Source organism: Euwallacea similis, chromosome 6 (genome assembly GCF_039881205.1).
Source record: "Euwallacea similis isolate ESF13 chromosome 6, ESF131.1, whole genome shotgun sequence".
NCBI lineage: Eukaryota > Metazoa > Arthropoda > Insecta > Coleoptera > Curculionidae > Euwallacea > Euwallacea similis.
In genome coordinates this window covers 6155412-6176322 of record NC_089614.1, presented here as the reverse complement: position 1 = coordinate 6176322, position 20911 = coordinate 6155412, and the positions used below count along the sequence as shown (strand labels likewise).

At 35.6% G+C, this 20911-nt stretch overlaps 1 protein-coding gene across 6 annotated transcripts in view; it reads right to left on the bottom strand.

The window, feature by feature from the left end:
- The window catches only part of LOC136409365 (latrophilin Cirl-like), a 63450-nt gene that overhangs the window by 27682 nt on the left and 14857 nt on the right, over positions 1-20911 (bottom strand). For all 6 annotated transcript variants that reach the window (XR_010752176.1, XM_066390807.1, XM_066390802.1 and 3 more), the window contains exon 2: positions 14374-14473. Coding sequence is in view for 5 of the 6 variants with exons in the window: in XM_066390807.1 (XP_066246904.1) it covers positions 14374-14461 (88 nt within the window). In the remaining variant the exon portion in view is untranslated. The remainder of the gene's footprint in view (positions 1-14373; positions 14474-20911) is intronic.

The window sequence follows — 20911 nt, the reverse complement described above, 5'->3', positions numbered from 1 at the left end:
TTATGAAGGAGATCCCTTATGAGGAGCGTTCCGTTCCCGAAGACAGGATACTCTTCAAGTTCCTCCCGGAGACTCCAGAAAAGATGTTCACTTATTACACATTCCTAGGAAATGATATGAGGATTCTTCTTTTTTTTGAAGCATACTATTTGTAGATCAGACTATCCTGTAATCCCAGGAGATGCACATGCCTGTTTAGCCTGCAATGACCATGGAGGACTGTCAAAAACTGTTTTATAGTCTCTCAACGAAAAGAATTTGTCCCATCGCCACATACCCTGGCTCCTATTAATTGTCTATTAGTTTTTGGTGACCTGTGATGGCGACTGAAGAAGTTCCATTAGAAATATCTCTCTCTCTCTCTCTTTGAAATCTTCATTCTAAACGATTGTTTCATACTTAGTCGGTCGTCCCAGGCTTTCCCCTCTGGCAGTGCGATTTCCCCTAGATTTAGTTCAGTGTTTGAAGGTCTCAATTTTCTTATGAAAAGCGATAGTTTCATGTTTGATCCAGATTGAAAACTTTGGCTAATTCCGGTGTAATCCTGAACGACCGGACTTGGAGCAGCTGGTTACGCAGCTCGTTATGACCAGACACACCACCATTTGCAGTCTTGCCAACTTTAGCACCTAGCATTCTTCTCTACCATTGGCTACTAGTGCAGGACTTGAGATTTCAGGCCCCATCTTATTCGACTGCCCTGCTCAGTTGCCATGTCAGTACTATTTTCCTTTGCGTCTGTTTTCCAAGTTAGTTTGTCGTCGATGGTCACCCCCCCCCCAAGCACTTAGCCCTTTGCTTCAGCAATAGGAATTTTCCGTGCAGAGCGCAGATTGCCCGAATCGTGTGTTTGTCTTTTTTCTTGTATATATTTAACTACACATTAATGGAAAAAAAAATAAGAGCGAGTTTGATTCCTTTTTTTAGTGCAACGAAGCAGGGCCATTATTCATAATGTGCAGAACGATTGGGATTAAAACTGCGAAGCCGCGCGAACGATTAATGTATTCATGGCAATTTTAATGCTAATTCCCTTTAGATATCGCGTCTCTTGGGCATAGTCGCAGAGCTTCGCAAAGATTTCGTCGAAAGTTCTATGGTCGGCTGCACAAATTAGAAAAGTTTTAAAAACGCCTCGGTCGAATATGAACACAAAAGAAATTAGAAGAGCCTTTTGCTAGAACCAGCTATTGACGTATTGGAGATGATTAAAAAAAAATCAATAAAATTGTTTTAAGTGCATCGAAGTTAGTTCACAACAACGATCAACCTTGTATCATATCGAATACTCGTTTGTTAATGACTGCCATACTAAGAACATCATATGATATCAGATTACTGAAGAAGCTTGAGAGAAGTCGACAGGTGGCTTGCAGCATTGCAACTGTCGAAAAAAACACTTTGAAGGGTTATCATTAAACCTCTGCTTAATGTCCATATCCGCCTAAGAATCTCGACTGTCGAGTTTTAATGGAAATTTCACAATAAAATTTCCCTTCATTTATCAAAAGCCGAAACGGGTGAAAATAGCAGAAGCCTCAAGTCGCGTCGATATTCTAGGTGTGGTACTTGTTTTATTAAATGAAATTAATTGCTTTTTACAAAAAACTCGAATCCCGGTTCTAAAAGATAATCATTCTAAACTTTATGTTCCCAAAAAAACCAGCGCAACTTTGAAACGTTTCATAAAATCGTTTTAGCAGAACACAAAATCCTTTCTTTATTCCCCCGGATTTAGACCTTAATTTATTTTCTTAAATCGTAGTCCAATATTTATTCAGAAAATTCTATTTTGTAAAATTGACTCGCGCGAGTTTAAAGAGGAAATCGTTTTCCAACGCCGTTATACAATTTCCTTAAGTTCAGGAATATGTTCTAATGAAATATTTGACATATTGGCTTTTGATCGACAGTGTTTTAGAGGAAATTGTCTTTTCGCTCTGAAATATTGGTTTTACACCGTTAAGTAACAAAAAGTGTCCGCTTTTTATGAGGCAAACAATGTAAATTTCCGGAAGCCGTATTTACTTTGCAGGGATTTATAACTTACAAGTTTTATATTAATTACTTATTTAACGCGGGGTTTACGGAAGTTTATATAAATCCTTAGTTTTTCTTCCGCCATCCTACCTACTTAGTTAAGTTCTAATAAATCTCCAAAAGCGGAAAGTTTTTTCCTATTGCATGTCAATAAGCTTACTCTCATAAACTCAGCTTAAAGCTTCGGGAATCAATTGCTGATAGTGCCATATCGAATGGCGCTAGGAATTTTCAGTTTTCAACGATAAAACTCAATTCTCAACGATAAAACTATAGGTAATCCAAATGTCCCATAAACAACTACCAGTTTCTTCTCAGTTAAACTTTTCGTTTGCAGATAAAAATAAGGAATAATAGCCATTGCACCAAAGAAGTCTGATATTTTCTCATCGGGTACACATTAAATCAGTTGCTTTTCAATTGATAGAATTTGTTTTTGAGCCAGAATACGAGGAATATTATGATTTGTCAGTTTTCCTAGTAATAAAGGTCAACGGTAATGCTCTCGATAGATTGCGGTTTTGCATATACATTTATGTTATGCTAGTAAATCACCTTGCGCCCAATAAATCACGCGAAAATGAACTATGACTAAAATCTCCCCTGCGGTAGATAAGAGTGATAATTAAACCAAACACCTTTTGTAACGTTAATTTCGAAATACGAATTTACTAACAAAACCAGTATACAGTCCATATCTAACATTTATACGCGAGCCTTGATAAAAGACAAAAAAGAAACAGGGGCAATATTGATCTTAAGGTTCGCGTTTTGCAGGAAGGTGTGATTTAAATAATCAACAATTTATGAGCTACATGTGTTCGTATAAACAATCCCCATGTTGCCGGCTTATTTTTTGCTTAAATCTTACTGCAACCGAAAATAAATTATATTTTATATCGTCGGTGTGCATCATAATTGCGATTTCAAATCACGTACCACTTTCTCGGCAAATGGCGTAACTTTTTAAAGATGGCCTTATCATATACGTATATTATTATAAGAACGGCGTTTTGTGTTGTTTCCTTTGCACACGCAAAACCGTCTAACACTTTTGGTAATTTGTGTGAATCACACGTTATCTAAGGTTGAATCATTTACACCTGATAATTTCCTTTGTTGGTGTTTATTTCGACGAAACCGTCACATGGTCTCGGGTGTCGCTCATTTCTGGTTAATATTATTTTACTAATTTTATAAGGATAAAGGTTTAGTATGAATTCCGTACAGGGTGGCGAAATTCGATCTTTTTAATGGGGATCTCAGCACCCGTAATGGATACTCACGATATCTAATGACCTTGAAAAATATGATTTCGAGGAAATATACGGTGATGATATTCAAAAATTGCTTATTTTTGTATTCGCTAGTGATAATCTTTTTTACTTAAAGCGATGAGAAAATTGTTTTTCACATACATGTATTTAGCGACGCGAAATGTATCACTTTGTACCTATTATGCGTGCTTACTTTCTACGCACACATGTCTGATGAAGGCAATAAGTAGAAACACGTGTTGCCCGACATCCTCTTTCCGTTTCTACTTGAAAGCTCGCTCCTTTTGAGAGCTTGCCACTAACTTTTCCCACTAATTTTGCCCTCGGTATAACCGATTTTCAATGCTTAAAAACCACAATAAACAGAATGTATTACTGTAGCAACTTACAGCAAAAAAATTTCACGAAGTTATTTTCGTTACGTTAAAAAAATAATTGAGATAGGTTGCAGTAAAAAAAGAACGGCCTGTTTGCCCGACTTCTTTATTCTCACGCCAAAGAAATGAACTGTACATTTTAATTGACAAGTAATGAAAGGAGCTCTTAATTTGGCAGAGAATTAGCTTAACCCTCGTATACGGCTATATGTAGCGGGTGTGGGTAAGCCACTTTGCACAAAACGGAGGCTATATTGATTTTCTAACGACCAAAAGCGTGGCGGCACACGTAAAGAGCTCTCATACCTCCCCCAAAAGCACTGCCGTTTGGACCAACCACTTATTCTTGAAAAGGGACAAAAACTCGCTCTAGACAATGCTATCGGGGTCCTAGCCAGAATTTCGCCAAGTTTTAGAGCATCCGCACCAATCCCATTGCCTTTTTTACTCAAATTGGCTCAAACAAAGAATCGAGAACGTTCGACGATAGGAATTTCTTTGTCCGTTAAAAAATGCCTTTTGTAGTAATTCAAAGCTATGAGAAAATCCAATAAAAATCAATTAAAGCCCACACGGGCATTTGCGTTTTTTTAATAACTGGAAGTATTCCCGTTACAAAATCAAATATTTGTTTCATCATCTTCATAACTCGTGCTTATGGAACGCAATTTTAATTCTGCTTGTTAGATGTGTATATTATGCAGCCTCGTTATTTTTTAAGCTCAACGCTTCATTCGTATACGGAATTTTTCCATTTTATTACACAGATCATTAAAGATTTAGCACGTTTAAGTATTAGATATGGTGAAGTAATTAATTTATACTACTTATTTTAAAGGTGTTTTCCAAAGGACACAGTTGAAAGATGTTGAAAGATAAATTATTTTGCAGGAGATATTTTTGTGACGTGGAAAAGGTGCGAGCAGTGCTATATTTGAATTCAATTTTTAGCAATATTTATTCACAAAATAATACTTCTATCAGTTATTTAAAACTGAACCTATGTATGTAGTTTCGTTTAAAAGCAGACGATTTGCAAATCAGTTTTTTTAATTTTTCAACGGTTATGCAAATTTCACACTAGATTAGCAGATCATTTTTATAAACAACCGTAAAATATTAAACAAACCGTGGAAATCGATTATTTTCGAATTAAAAATTGGAGCATTTATTTCTCTTCCTATCAATGGGTTTTTACTCGAGCCCCCAAATATTTTTTCCTAAGGTAAATAGAACATTCGAAGAAAATTTGCATTCTTTTTGGTTTTTGATCAAATAGAAGCAAAATAAATATCTTTTGAGAACGTCCTGAATAAAAATGCCCATGAATCTTGGCGTAACATCAGCATAACCCTGAAAAACCGACTTTGATGAATCCTTCGGTAAATGACTTTTGATGTCAAGGGGCGGATTTCATATTTACTTAGAAAAAATATCTCCACCTCTCACTTTTAAAGTCAATTGACGAAAACAGCTTTGGATTATAATTTCGTTTCCAGATATCGTTGACAAGATCAATATATAAACCATAGGAAACTAGGGTTAAACTGCAATGTGAACGAGAGACAAAAGAGTACCACAAGAGTGGAACTAATTTTCTTTTATGTAAGTAAACAAACTGAGGTTTCACTTATTTTAAAGTATTACATTGTTGGCGTTTTACTTTATTTTGTGGAAAACGGGAGTCTACAATCCTACAGAATGTCATGGTCTGAGATTAGAAAATGTCCGGTTTATTGTTTCATAAGTTTAAGAGTTGCACGGGTTACGACGTGTAAAACCGTGTTTGATAAAATTAGTTGAGTTGATTTTTTAAGCGACTTTTAAGTGTTCTACTGGCATTTTTATATAAAGCTAGCAGATTCAAAATTAAAACATTTTTTTCAGAAACCGATGGCCCCCTTTTTTATTACTATATCTAGAGCACGCCACATTATAGGGAAAACCTTATTAAAAATTTTAATCAGAAAGTATCTAATAATCCCAGTGATTATTACAGGAAATCACACAGCATACCCAGGTTGAGAAACGTTCCACATTGCAATGGACACAGTATACCTGGCCAGGTCGTTATGGGTTTCGTGTTTGTTGGCACGCATCACACGGTGTTGGGCGGATTACCTCCTATAAGGCGTTATTGAGGAGAAAAACAGAAACAACTATTCTGAAGCCTATTTCCCCTACCGGCATTGGACCATATAGCTTTTCGCGATGACTTCTAGGAGAAAATTCTTGAAAATATTACTAGTCTCTCGGAATGAACCTCTATGGGAAGGCATGGTTCCCTAAATTAGGGAACCCAAAAAAACTTTTCTCTTATGAATTTCTTGATTTAATGAAATTTTGTAGATATTATCGGCGAAGGGAAGTTCATATGAAAAATCTTAATTTCTACTGCAGTACATGGTTGGCACGCTAATGTGTTCTCCGAAAATAAAAAGATTTTCATTCGATTTGGAAGAAAAATGTTTTCTAAGCATAGATGATTATTTGACAAATTCTAAATTTGGTAATGGGCACGTAACTCCGAACGATACTGGATGTGCCAAACTATTTCCAAACGCTCAGAATATATTCTGGACTCCGATGTTGGAAGGCTATATTTCTCTATAGCACTTCCGGAAAAACTTGCAATAAGGCCTCCTTACAATTTAACTATCTCTACGTATAGCCATAGAGTCACCTTTTTGTAAAACACCCTGTAAATCTCTCATTACCTGTTTCCTCTTCCTGGTGAAAAGGCAAGATAAAGAAGAATTAGATGTTGTACGCCTGATATAAGTCAATCAGTTATTTTGAATTAATTCTGTGAATACACACCTATAGAGATAGACACAAGGAAGTGTATTGTTTAGACGTAACGTATTAACCTGTAAAGAGAAAGCCAATGTATTATTTAAAAACGAGAAGTTGTAACAGGGAAAGATCGGCGAAGCAAAATCGAAAGCGTCTTGCTAAATGCAATTTCCAGTTTATCGATAAAAATTTGATAAAAAGGAAGCCCAATGCAGGGCGACGATTCTAGGGAAACGTCGATGAGTATAACGAAGATTTTATATTTCCATAAACCCTGGAAAATGTCTTCACGCAAAAGATGGCGTGATGGAGTGCCTAGAAACGCCCAATAAGAAAAATACCGAGTAAACATTTGCTTTGACTTCAAGCAACTTTAAAGTAAACAAAGAGTTAGGGATATTAAAATATTAATAAGCAATCAATATTCTGATCACATTTGAGAAAAAATGAAATAATTAACCGGTAGGTTTTTGTTGGCTGTTCAATATAGGATATCTCGACACACGGAGTACAACATAACAAAGTAATTGTCAGCCTACTTATCTTCGTCTGCCTTTTAAAGTAGGTACTTTATTATTTGACCTGTTATTGATTCTCTGGCAATCAGTAGCCCACCAGCAAAAGGAAAAATGAACTGAAACTAATTAATATAAATACTTATACCGTAATAATGTTGTTAATATCGTAATTTTTTGCTGCTCCATGAACGCTTTCTACCTAATTACACTGACTAATGAATAATATCAATTACTCATGCTTGTCGACAATTTGCTTTATTATTTATTTACAGTTTGTCAACAAGGAACCGTCGGAACTACACAAGGTGCTGTAATATCATTTAATTCGAAATTCTGTTTGATTTCAGGAATATCATATCGTTATAGATTTTTTTGTAACGTCCTGTAACCTTTCACAGTTCGGCATTCGCATTTGCATATGTATGAATGCTGCGGCCACATAAATGACATAATAGACATAACTCATTATAGAAAACTATTCTCTTGTATAGAAAAAAATGTGAATAATCGGTACGTTAATAATGGATGAATACATTTATTTATCCGACGTAAATTGCTTCCTACTATTATTTATAGAAACGGTTTATTGGGAGGAGATTATTTGGGATTATTAAATATTTTAAATGCCCGTTATAGGCTAAATTAGCTAGTATAAATTTAAACGTTTCAATGTCTAATTATTTACTTTGCTCGCATTACATTAACCGAATGTGCACAAAATAATGTATTCCTAAATAATGATCAAATCATGAGTAGGTATTACCCGGCATTGGCGCATCAAATTCCCTAATTTAACCTTCTGGATAAATTTTGCAATAGCAGAATATATAATTGTCATTACTGAATTCAAACTAGGCCCTTGTTCAGCCTTTGATTTCCAATGGACGTTTATAATTAATTCATATGTCCAACCGACCGACCTGAAACTAAATAATTTCGCCATAGCAATGTGTGGGTCATGTACATGTCATACTGTCGCATAATATAATTTTTAAAACTAGAGTTATTATTGTCCATCGTATTTTCCAATTAGAGAAAATAAACAGCATCAGTTTCAATTTTAGTGAATCAGATGTCCTCATTATACTTAGTGGGCCACACTTCCTCCGAAGTATTTTTATGTTTTGAAGTAGTAAAAATCAGTAGTAAAAAAGAAAAATAGCCAAAGAAAAAAGCAATAAAAAATCTAAATAGAGTGCCTTGTAGTATATATATCTGACATGTTCAGGGTTATTGCATTTAAAGCAAATGCATTTCGGCTTTCATCGAATAGGGTAAAAATAAATATCTTCCGAAAAGAAAGGTCATAAATCCCGAAATGACATCAGCACAACGTAGGAAAGTATCGTTCGTTAGAATACATTCACCGTTTTCTATTTTAGAATGGAGTTCGCCTTGTTTCAAAAGGCCTATGTAGCGGAAATTGTGTATGTGAGGGGAGAAAATTTACAGAGGTAATCACCCCTAGATTTACGATGTGCTTCACCCTCGTAGTTAGAGTTTTGATGTATTTACAGATTAATCTCGGCAAACAACGGAATATATCAAGCTACTTGTATTAATTCCAGTGGTCTAAGTGCTTTACCAATAAACCCAGAGTATTATGATGTTTACTCGGATTTAACGTTTCGTTCAAAGCACATTTCACCCTTATAAATGTATGCAGAAATCATCCGTAAAATCAGCCCTTCTAACGAGGTGTTCTTTTAATAATGCAGCGTTAATGTAAAAAATGCAGTTGTTAAGGGTCACAATAATTACATCCCGAAACAGTAGGTCAAATTAAACACTCCCAGCTTCGTCAAATGTCCCCTATAATTTATGAACTACTGCCACTAATGCCACTATCACGCTACTGATTTAACGTACATATGTATCATGGCCAGATAGCATTGAAGAGGATTCCCCAGAGGCCATATGGTACTCCTTGTCAAAATATAAAACACATGTATAGACAAAAAGCGGTTTTTATACAGGGTTCCGGATAAAATCAACTACTTTGGCGGCAGTTTGTTTTGGCTTTTCTGTCACTAAGTGAAATGTATCTTAAGCCCAACTGTGAAAAGCTTTTTCCAGTTGCTCAGGATGATACTTTCGAATACAAAACCTGCTTAATTGAATAAAGTATTTTTTCTCGATGAATTTGAATGGTGGGCCGTACTGTGTCACGTGGGGGGCAAAGTAAAATAATATATTTCCAAGACGTTAATTAAGTTGATTTATTTATTCACTTATGTATATTCCTTGAAAGAATTTAAAATATCCCTGAGAAAAACCAGCTGTTTTCCAGAAGAACTTTTGTCCATTCAGAAAACCAAAAATAGGGTTCTAAAATAACACGTTTATGAATTTATAATCCTCCCCATAAATCAATACTTTGTCAAGTACAGAAAGTTGTAAAATTGTGGGTCGAGCCATATTGCTGATGGTGTGTTTTTGCAGAATGGCACAAAGACGGTTTATAGTGGACAAAAGGCTTTTGCCCATTGGTGTGTTTGAATGGAGTTTGCAGTATTGTTTGCGGAGATGTTAATTGTATATTTATAAGGTGTTTGCTGAAAGTTTTACGGCCAATTGTGCCACTGCAATAATTTCCAACCCGTTCCCGCTCTATATAATTATTGTTTCCTGTGATCGAGTTTCCTCTCATCAATTTTAAAATAACTGTGATCGTTCTTCGCGGTTTCGTTTTCCATCGAATGGTTCCTCCACCGCTTGGTGTTACGTATTCACGATGAAATACGTTTGTGGCGCTGAAAAATATTTTATTATTAATTCGCTAAACAAATTTAATAACCATTTTATATTCCACCTCCCACATATAAATTATATTACTGTTTTGTTGTTGGCGTCAGGCCCCATAAATCCGTTGAAATTCACGACAAATTGTCGCTTTACATTTTTGCCCAGTTCACTAAAGCAAATTTTAAAAATCACTATTTTTCTTTGAAGATTATAATTTATGACGTTGCATAGTGCGGCGACAAGCACTGCTTCGTATTAATTTAGTAGATAAAATTAAATATTTTATTTTGCAAATCTGCGTGTACATGAACGAAATTATGAAGCTCATTCGTGGTAAACAAAGGGCGCTGTCTAGGTTAAAAGACATCAATAGCTTCTTTATACAAAAGGGGTGAATATCAATGTTTTGTGAGAGAGCAGCCTCTGTAATTAATTTTGCTGGATTATTGCGTCGCCAAAGCATATAGAGACACTAGGCGAGATGTAGGATTGTTTGTTCAGGTTTAATTCTCTATCGCTAATTTGTACACGTCTATAGGCTGTTTGTCGATCGTAAATAACGGTTCAAGTGTTTTATCTACTTAGTAACTTTAATAAACAAGTCTGTTAACCTAAACTGAGAAGTGGTTTTCGAACGCGCTTACGAAAAACGGTTATTTCTCATACCAGCTTTTGCAGAGTATCCGTACATGAACTGGATTAAACGAAATTGAAAAATAGCCCCCTCGATCAACAGCGTCGATAGGGATATGGAAGAATTATACATGGCAATTAAATTACGATTGAATGTATAACATTTAATAAATTGGGTATTTCGTTACGTCCGGCGTTGTTTTTTTAATTTAATATTTTTCCATGGGTAATATTTTATCCTAGCAAAAAAATCTCGAAGTAGACGGGTTGATTGATCGATATATAAAAGGCTTACATTAAAAATTGGGTTTGCCCCGCGACCTACAAGGGCTTCGACGACGCAAGATGTAATTTTGTCTTTGTTACCTACTACCGAGGAACTTTTAATACACTGAAAGGCAACTTTGACTAGTGACGATATGTACTCACAGAAATTGAATAAGTCTTGATTACTTTAACGGTTTGTAAAATTGATTGGGTGCTTATCGAAGCTCTACCAATAACGAGTTTTGCATATATAATGCGTACATTTTAAAGTATTCGCTCACCTTCAACTTTTAACAATGTAATTCCCGGCTTTGTGAGGTTTGGTAGTAATTAAATTATTTGTTCGCGAGCAATCAAGAACTAACGAGTATCACTTGATTTTATATTAATTATTCACCCAAAAAAGCAAAAAAACTACTTGACTTGGAATACGATTACCAAACAGTAGAAAAGTAAATAAAAGGGGAGATAATTTGAACTGGAGATCAGCCACTATCAACTTAAGGGATGAACTGATACAATTTCAGCCGGAAGATAATTAACGCTAACTAATTTGCTCAAATAAAGACAAAAGCCACTCATCGGAAGTATTTAGTTGAGACAGAGAATTCTACTGCAATTTAAAATGATAACTATCAATCTTCAGCCCCATACTGAGTATAACTAAATAAAACAAAGAGCTGTGGAAAACTCAGAGAAACGGACGTCTAGAACTAATGAAGAATAATTTTCGAAGGCGGTTAATTCGAAAGAAACGTAATGACAATATTGAAAGAGGATTGACTGATGCCGTATCGTTCGCATTCCTTCGCCGAACAATAACATGCTTGTAAAAGTTTCAAGAACGACGGCAGTAAAATATGTCATTAGTTTTATTTGTTGGCGCTGTCAAAATCTCATCTGCTTAGTATAGTTACCACTAATAAAAAGGTGAATAATTTCGAGAAACGTACAGAGTGTTACACCATATTTAACAACTTCGTTAACATTACATTTGCAGAGCAATTTCATTTAAATTATCAGCTTATTGTTTGTTTTGTTAAATGTATTCGCAAGATGCGTTAAAGCATTTTCAAATTATTATGATTTTTTAAAGATCTCGTAAAGGAATTGAAATTATCTATTCGATAAAAAAATATAGTATATCATACACTAATAATGAGTATAAACTAAATCCATCCTGAAAAAATCATTAAAATTTTTAATTTATGGAGGGGGTAATTAAAAAGGAAATAATTTTTTTTTGTATACTTTTCAAAGCTCTGGGAATATCTTATGTAACAAATTTATTCGATTTTTTAAGCCACTTGCCTCTAACCTCTGGTATTTGCCCGAACTAATCTGTAAGCTGCTTGACAACTATAAAGCCCTAGGAAGTGCAAAAAAGCATTGGAGATCGGAATATGCCACGCTACGTGACATTCGTAAAATTTCAATACGCGTTGATTGATGAAAAAGTATAATCAAAATTTTAGTTTTTACATTTGTCTTTTTAAATTCGTTATATACTTAGCTGATATTTAAGAAATTGAATGATTTTTATTCAATTTTTCCTTATTGATTTACCTGAACGTTGTAATGTAACACGAATATTCGCTAGTCTGTGCCGGTAAGCGACCACGAAGCGAACGGCAAACGATACATCCGTGCCTTGCTAGATTGTCGATTTTTTAACACCTCTTTTTGATTGGTACATTATAATTCAGTGTAGAAGTCGCGATTTGGTTGCGAACGTTAAATCGATGTCCCAAATTGTAAATACATATATGTGAATTGCATAATATTTACATAAAATAATGGAGAGATTTCAACACAAAATTTGTTTTTTTTTTTTTAATTTTTATCGCAATTGTCTCCTGTGATCGTATTAAACTCATTAATGTCGCGCTATCGTTAACCCTGCTTTGCTTAAATAAGTCTGTCTGTTATTGTCTTTTTTCTTTTTCGTTGCAATATTCAATAAGAATGAACGCGGCACTAGACACTTCTAAGTTTGCCATTTCAGGACCGACCAACCATCTTAAAAGAAAATGAACAACAAGAGTGTTCAGCCAGGCATTCAAAAAGAGCATTCGTGGCGCCAAATATACGAGCATTATAATGTAATGCTCGCCTTGCGCATTACATTACAAAGATTTGTTCGAGTCAGTCTCGGCCTTTAGTCTGCCATTTCAGAACCGACTAATCGTCTTAAAAATATAGTGGAGCACCGTTGGGCCAAGCATTCGGCATGAGCATTCATGGTGCCGAGAATACGAGCATTGCAATGCAATGCTCGTCTTAAGCATCTGCTCAAATCAGTCCCGATCTTAAGATCAAAGTTTCCTGAAATACACCCTACGTCTTTTTATAGCAGCTCTCCAGGTATTGATTATACAGGGTTTACATGTCAAATTTCAGAGTATGAATAATCCCACATTAAAAAAGAAGAGAAAAACAGCATATTAACGTATGTTCAGAAATTCCTCAATTAGAGGTTAAAGCTCTCAAATATGATGATGGAAAAATGGTTTTCGCTTTTTGTTTGAAAAACTAGGTTGGCTAATTTTCATACATTTTGCACATAAACATGCACAATGGAGTTGTACTTTGTACGTTACTATTATGAAAAAATCAAATCAGGGGCGACCAACGTTAAGTTCTAAGTTATTCCAAATATTTGAATTTGTAGTCTTTCAGCTTCATTTTAAGCAAAAAAGTTTTTTTGGAAAAAATGGTGGATTCCTGAGAGATTAATAGTGTGCGATGAAAATAGCTCTAAAAATAGTCCATATAATTTAAAATGCGAAATAATGAAATGATCGATTCTTATAAAAATTAAAAAATCAATTACGCCTGTCCTTATTTTTTTTCTAGCTGGTAACGTACAAAATATCTTGAGAGTCCATTGAGAATAGTTTGGTATTGTCGGTTAAAAAATAATTCATATAGGGTGTGGGTGACCAGAATGATACACGTTAATAGTATGAACTACTAGTATATTATATAAGAAATAAAGTGCTTGGTTGAGGTGATTCCGTAACCTCTTACAGACGACGACTAACCGTGTACCTATATCATATGCAAAGAAGTAAACGGTACTTAGAACCCAAGAATAAAACATAACGTAGCCAGAAAAAAGAACCAGACATAAACATAAACAATCTCCCTAGACGAAAGGTAATCAATATTAAGTATTTATTACCGAAAATGGGAGACTGTTCCCATAAACCATCTTTAATATTGTGATTTCTAACAGGTATATGCTAAATTTGGAGAACTTAGTTGGTTATTGAAAGAAAAAAATCTAAACCATTTTTTAGTCGCCATGTTTGAAGCGTTTCATTGAGGCATTTCCGGACATAGGCTCATATTTCTTTTTCTTTTTTAATGTAGAACCATACCTTTTAGTATGACATATGATTTCCCGGACATCCTGTATAGGTATTTATTATTTTCCTTGAGTTTCGATAAAGAATATTATGATATGTTTGCATCAACTACCTAAACAATTTGTGTGAATTTTCTTGAAAGATAAATTATACCCTTTTAAATAGAGTTATTTAACTTACACAGAAGAAAAACATTTGCTCCTGCGGCTAATAAAAAAAGGCACGGCTAATGCTTTCCTGTCGAGGTTGTTTAGACAAATATTATTTACTTATTAATCGTTTCTCCTCGAGCTCTATTTTTCATGCTATAAAAACTCTTAGACAAGGTGTAATAACTAATATTCCTTACCTAAAGCTTTTGCCGTCGCCTCCGATATAACAACGAACGAAAAGAGCAAAAGTAATAAACCAGGCCTAATTTTTCCATGCCAGGCCATGACACCGTCACCCTGAAACAAAAGGAATAAGTTTATCAAAAGTCTCCAACAAATCACACTTCTTGGAATTGGATTTTCACCACTATCAGCATTCTTAGTACTTCTAAATCGCTAAAGTATTTTCTGTGCAAATCGTGATAAACAGAACAAAAGCGAGATTTGTACAATTATCACGCAAAACATAGTAATTCGCGATCCGTTGGGGAAAAACTTATGTTTGGCATAAAAAAGTTCTATATCAAAACATAAAAACTAACTCTAGAGCAATATTAGGGTAGAGGAGCCGAATACAGTACACGAAAAAAAAAAACACCATTTTATAAATTTGATTAATATTAGCTAAGCACGCGAGGGAAGTTGTGTAAATCGCTTATAGAACACCGAAAGTAGCACTACCATTAGGACTAGGGCCTGCAATTTAACTATACAGGACTAGTTCCTTCAGAACAAGTAGATTATAGATTTATATTATTAAAAAAAACTCTTTTCGACGATTTAAAAATAATAATTCATTTTATTTTCAAGTTCCTTGGGTTATTCACAAAAATTAAATGTTGATAACGGGGCATTGCGACCTTTTCGTTTAGAGGTAAGAGCCCTTTAAAGCGTTACATATAAACCAGTTAGAGAAAAAATTGTTCCGGTGAAAACTCGAAAGTTCTTCAAAAGCACTATATTAGAAACTATACAGTAATAACTTTCGGACTTCCGTTGGTTGGTGCGGGTAGAACGGAAGTCGAGTTCTCTAATAGTTGACATAAAATTTGAATAACTTTATTCCAGGCTGCTTTCTAAATATTTGGAACTGAACAAAATATGAAAAGCAGGCAAACCTCACACTTCAGTGTTTGTGGAACAGTTGGATTTATTGCGGTTTTCATTAGCGAAACTAGGGCGCACGGAGTATTTTCTACAATTTCTTCCCACATCGTATTGAACAAAACGCCATAATTGTCAGCCTGGAACCCCATATAGGTAAGTGTTAAAGTTTTACAGTTTAAGAAACTGAGGATGATGATATAATAATAAAATCGAGGTCCTTTACTTGTGACAGGTACTAGTTTCACATTTCTTCAATCTACAGATGTTGAGTATACCTGAATGCTGAAAGGTCCAAGGAACGCATACCTGAGATTGAAAAGAACTTGAGAATGATAGTCCGGCCCTTTTACGTGGGGTCCCAGCGCCGTTATGTTCATTTTCAGCCTTGAGTATTTCAATTCTCTTTGAGATGGATTACAGGGTGGGCTTTTTAAGACGCTTCGAAGGATTTCGAGACATAGAGGGCTTTTAATACAGAACTTTCACACGTTTTAAAAACTGGACTGTGTGATTCACAACAAATTTTTTTGCTAAGAGGTGATTAATTAAAAAACTATTTTTATATGTACATATTATTGTTTATATGTGTAGGTGTAAACCGCATTTATTGGTATGGTTTTAGTTTATTTACATAAGTAAGTTTTAGTTGGAAATCACCACCTTGTTTTTCGAAAAATGAAAGATTAATTATTTATAGAAATTGAATGAGGAATCTGAAAATGTCGTAAATGTTTTAAATAAATCAGCGTCACATCATTTTTTCTCGGGAAAATGTACTAATCCCCTGCATTTTTGAAGTATACAAATGTTAGGAAAGGGCTCCGGATTTTAGGGAATATTTAGATGAATCCAGGTATCAATGCAGTATAAGTATTTGTGTAACAAAATGCAGTTTTATCAAATTTGGCCAAAAACTAAGAAAGGTTGATGTAGGAAATTTAACAGCAATAAGAATACTTGTTCTTCTTTCACAATGGCTGTTAAAAATAAATGGGATTAATTTTAAAATTTTTAGATTTGGAAAAATCATTAATGAGGGATTGGTCTGAAGTTTACTAACCTTCTCTATATTATAGTTGAAATCTTAGAGCCGTTATTACACTAGGTTACACTTTAAAGTGGATAATAAATCAGTAGCAAACAAAAAAAACAACAACAGGTATCCACGCAAAATCATTTTATACGAATATTAAAACTAGAAAAACTGCCTAATTACTTTTCTGCTATTTTGGCAATTTTTGTTTTCACCCTATCCGGGTAGATCAGTTTCCCCTATGCTGATTTGCAGTTGGTAAATATAACACTACAGTACGTGATACAATGAGCTATTGCTAAGCAACCTTATCGAACTCTAATTAGGGGGCTTATCGTTTGAAAAATTGAGATAGTTTAAATTAAACATTTTTTGCTACTGTGACAGTGGGCACTAATTTGAACCTAAAAATAATTTGAAACATTGCAATGTTTTCATTTTTGTATGTAAATAATCAAATATTGATAAAATACATATGACATTGGCTGTAATTGCGCTATTTTCAAGAAATATTATCTTATTTTCAGACTATTAGCCCTTTGTCCACTAGACGACAATATGAATAATAGGAGACACGGTTCCTTAAGCTTTTGCAGTACTCACTGACATTTTCCAACCTCGTATTGTAACAAGTCGCCTACTGGACTTGTGACGTAAATAACTATAGGGCTTTTCGAGTATTACTGCAATAAAAATGTGCAGTCACATTAATACGCTTAATTGTCTTTGAGGAATTCAAAAGACGACGGTATTATATAAATCATTTTGACTTCTATAAATTTAATTGTGTCCGTGTACGACCATAATTTATAGAGTATATTCAAATTAACAGTTGTCCAATGGTGGAAATAGACATGGGAGATATTCTATCATCAAGCGAAGATTCCGGTGGAATCGTCGGTAGCCGGTTTCACAATTTTTTTAGAATCTCCCAAGTATAAATCTTGAGAGTAGACATTCCAGGTTCGCGTTGAAAAAAGCGAATGGAAAATACGACTTACTCTTATTAACATAATAGTAATCCATCGTTGAATAACAATACCCGCTCACATTTCACTGCACAATCGATCGTCAAAACCGATAAACGGTCGTGTCATGTATAATAGCAGATTTAAAATCTCGGTTTTGTATAAGCGAAAATACCGAAAGTGATGGGAACTAAAAAGGGCATTAATTTTCGAAAAGCGACGTTCCGAGATGAACCGCCAATGGTAGAGGCGCTCGAAGGACTATATGACGTTCAACTGAAAGGCAAAATGTCGGTAGGGGCTGCTCGAATATTCAGGTCAGGACTTCAAGCACGAGTCAATTCCTTTCCCAAACTTTACAGGGTTTTTATCGGCATTTCTCAAATCCTTATTTCCTCGGGACAAAAACAATCGTTTGTCTTTTGCAGCAGATTAGGGTTTTATAGTCTTCCTGTTTTTCCTTCTCAACCGTCCACTTTCTCAAGGGGAGGTGCAAAATTAGGCATATTTACAGTCAATATTTGTTCAAGTCTACGTTACATATTTCCTCCGAGGGGTTTAAACAACCTGATAATATCTACATACAAGGTTGTTAGGAAATGTGTGTCGGCATTTTCTTCTAAATTATTATATTTCTTGCATATAATTCAAAGCAAACTATACAATATTAAAACGTTATTTCAACTTCAGTATAGTAGATTGATGAGTAACCCAATTCCTGCAATGTTGAATTGATGTCTAGTGTCATTTCACCAAGTTCAATTGTCTTATCAACTAGAAATTGAACCAATAGGGTGACTGACTCTATTTCTGTCTGCCATTTTCTGAAATGCATTTCCGGATTCCTGGAGGAATTTTAAACTCATCTTGCTCGTACAGCAACTTGCAGGGTCGTCTTACTGTGTGACTTCCTTTCGTGTTGCCACCTCAAGTATAGCGGAAACCTCGGACTAGAACATCAAGATAGTCTCCCAAGGGAAGGCGTTTTATTTGTGATCCTTCAGTATACCAAATCTAACTGTTGTCTGATGACGTCTGAAGAACTCCGAGTGTTCATTCCAAGAGACTCTTTTAGCCGCACTCGGTCGTTTGGGCTCTCCTCCTCCAACAGTATGATTGAAATATCCCATCGAATAATCTCAGCAATTCACAAATTACCGCAGTTTCGCCTAATGTTCGCAGGTCTCAATCCTCCTATAAGAAATCGTAACCTCCATCTTGATAAAGATCGAAAGGTTCGACAACTTCAGCGAGGCGTTGTCGGCTGCTCTTAGCTACCATTGTAGTTCCGAATATACCGGTGATAGCGAGGCAACAACACTCTGTAGTGCCGTCAACTTAAACGCAGAACAGGTCTATAATACGTCGCTGCCCTCCAAACTGTGGATCTGTATATCTGATTATTGTTTTATTGCACGTTTTTTCCACGTGGCTTGTCCAGGTTAGCTCGTTGTTGAGGGTCACTCTCAAATCCGTAACCTGTAGATTCAGTAGTAGGGATTTTCCGTGCAGACTAGTTTGTCTGAATTCCAATCTTCGTCTTTGTTCTGCCGTAGGGACAACTAGCGCTGTCTTGTCAGGTTTGACAGACAATCTCGTCTCACTACACAATTGTTCTATTGTCCTACAAGCGATTCGCATTCGGTTGCAGGCACTGCTGGCGAACTGACCCGGTATCATCACCAGCCCGTCGTCAGGGTACGCATGCGCGCTGAATCCCTCAGTTCTGTGAACCGGCTCTCGGGTCAAGCGGATTTCATACTCAGAGATCCATACGCAAAAGTAGGGATGCACGATACGATATTTCGCAATATCGATATTTTACCTCTCGATACTCGACATTTTGTATTGATAGTCAGAGCGATACGTTCGACTTTATCGATACAATTTCTTGCGTTGGATATTTCAGTATTCGCTAAGGTATTGGTGAAAGTAGAAGAATATAATAAATGCAGAAATGATTTTGTCCTCTGGGGAAAAAAGTGAAATGAGGAAGGACGGCCTGTCATGTGGTTGCGTTGGTTTTAACGTTAGCGTCTTTCTATTGACTGTGGTGGTTGGCAAATGTTAAATGTGAAACGTAAAAAATAAAATAAAAGAAACGGCGAATTTGTTTACCTTTTGCATTATTTTGCAGCGTTCTCTAAGGCAGATGTACTGAACAATTGGTTATTTCATAACTGTGCATTGTGTCTCTAACTTATCGACCTGACTGCAAATGATTTTTTTATTGAAATGACGAAACTTTTCTACCGTGTATCTCTACACAGAGAAAAGCAATCAGTGTCACTGTTTTCCTTTTGCATGTGATTTTTATTACGGTTGACAGATAGTAAATTTGGACACCCGCACTAATGCGGCAGTGGCCGGCGAAAGCTACCTATGTCTGCCTAACACGAGGTTCTAATAAAGCAAGGACAGTCGAAAAAGTCGGTCATAGTGTCTCACCGAGCGCGCACTGATGCGGATACCTGAATTCGCCATCTGCCATTCTGTCAACCGTAACGAAAATCACATGTGAAAGGAAAACGCTCAGTGCCTTTGATATAGTGGTTTATAGAAGGTTTTGTTTCACAGTTTGTGTTACACCTCGACCTGAAACTTGTGCATTACTCTCCAGAGTTTTTTCGCGATTTTTCAAATATTTCTACTCTGTTTTTGAAAGTTTAAGTTACTTAAATCGGAAATAAAAACCGTACATTTTTAAGTGCACTCTTACCAAACACAAACCATAATTTTTATTTTCAATAAGGCAGTCTGAACTTGAAATATTGCTGCCTCCCTTAGAGACCTCTCAGAAAGCGTTATTGCCTCCTTTTGAGGTTTGCTTTTATCAAAAGCCAAGGAGGACGTAATAAATATAAATACATCCAAATAACTGCAAGAGTTTTAAGATCCCAGACCATTTCTCGTTCTAGAACAACCGCTTTCCATTCGTAAACAAGAAACTCTCAATGTTCTACCAAGGAGGCAATCATATTTTCAATAAAGTCGTTGCGGGCTCTTACAAGTCTCCTCTTGCGTTTGATGTTTGCATCCCATAAATTGAGTGGGTCGTAATAAATAAAAGGGGCAATCGCTCTAAGATCGATAAATATAGAAGGGGGTCTTAATAGAGGCGTGATTGAACCCGAGATGGGAAAGCTACCGGCAAAAAGCCTAATGAAAAAATCCTATTAAATTCTGTTTTCGAGATATACCTTTTAGCGGCATTCGCCTGAAGCACAGCGATTTAATTTTGTCCCCTTCATTCTCCCTTTTCTTACTACTCAGATCAACGTTAGGACACAGGAATCTGCTAGAATAGCCCGAGATGGCGAATTTCGTGCTATTCAACGTCAATCTAAAAGCCCTAATAAATATTTTTCTCTCCCTTTAATTCGAGAAAATGAGCTCCAATTAATAACATCTTATTTTATGAAGGGACAAAGGGGAAAATGTCTCCTCCATTGCTGTCTAATGCTTAATAGATAGTCCTAACTAATAACCAACATCTCAGAGTACCTACACATAGCAACGAGCTTATCATAGTGAGAATGCCTCGACGGATTCCCACAATTTCGGCATTTGAATCTCAGATGTGACAATTTACGTAAAGCATATCTCTGTTGTCAGATGTAGCCTAGT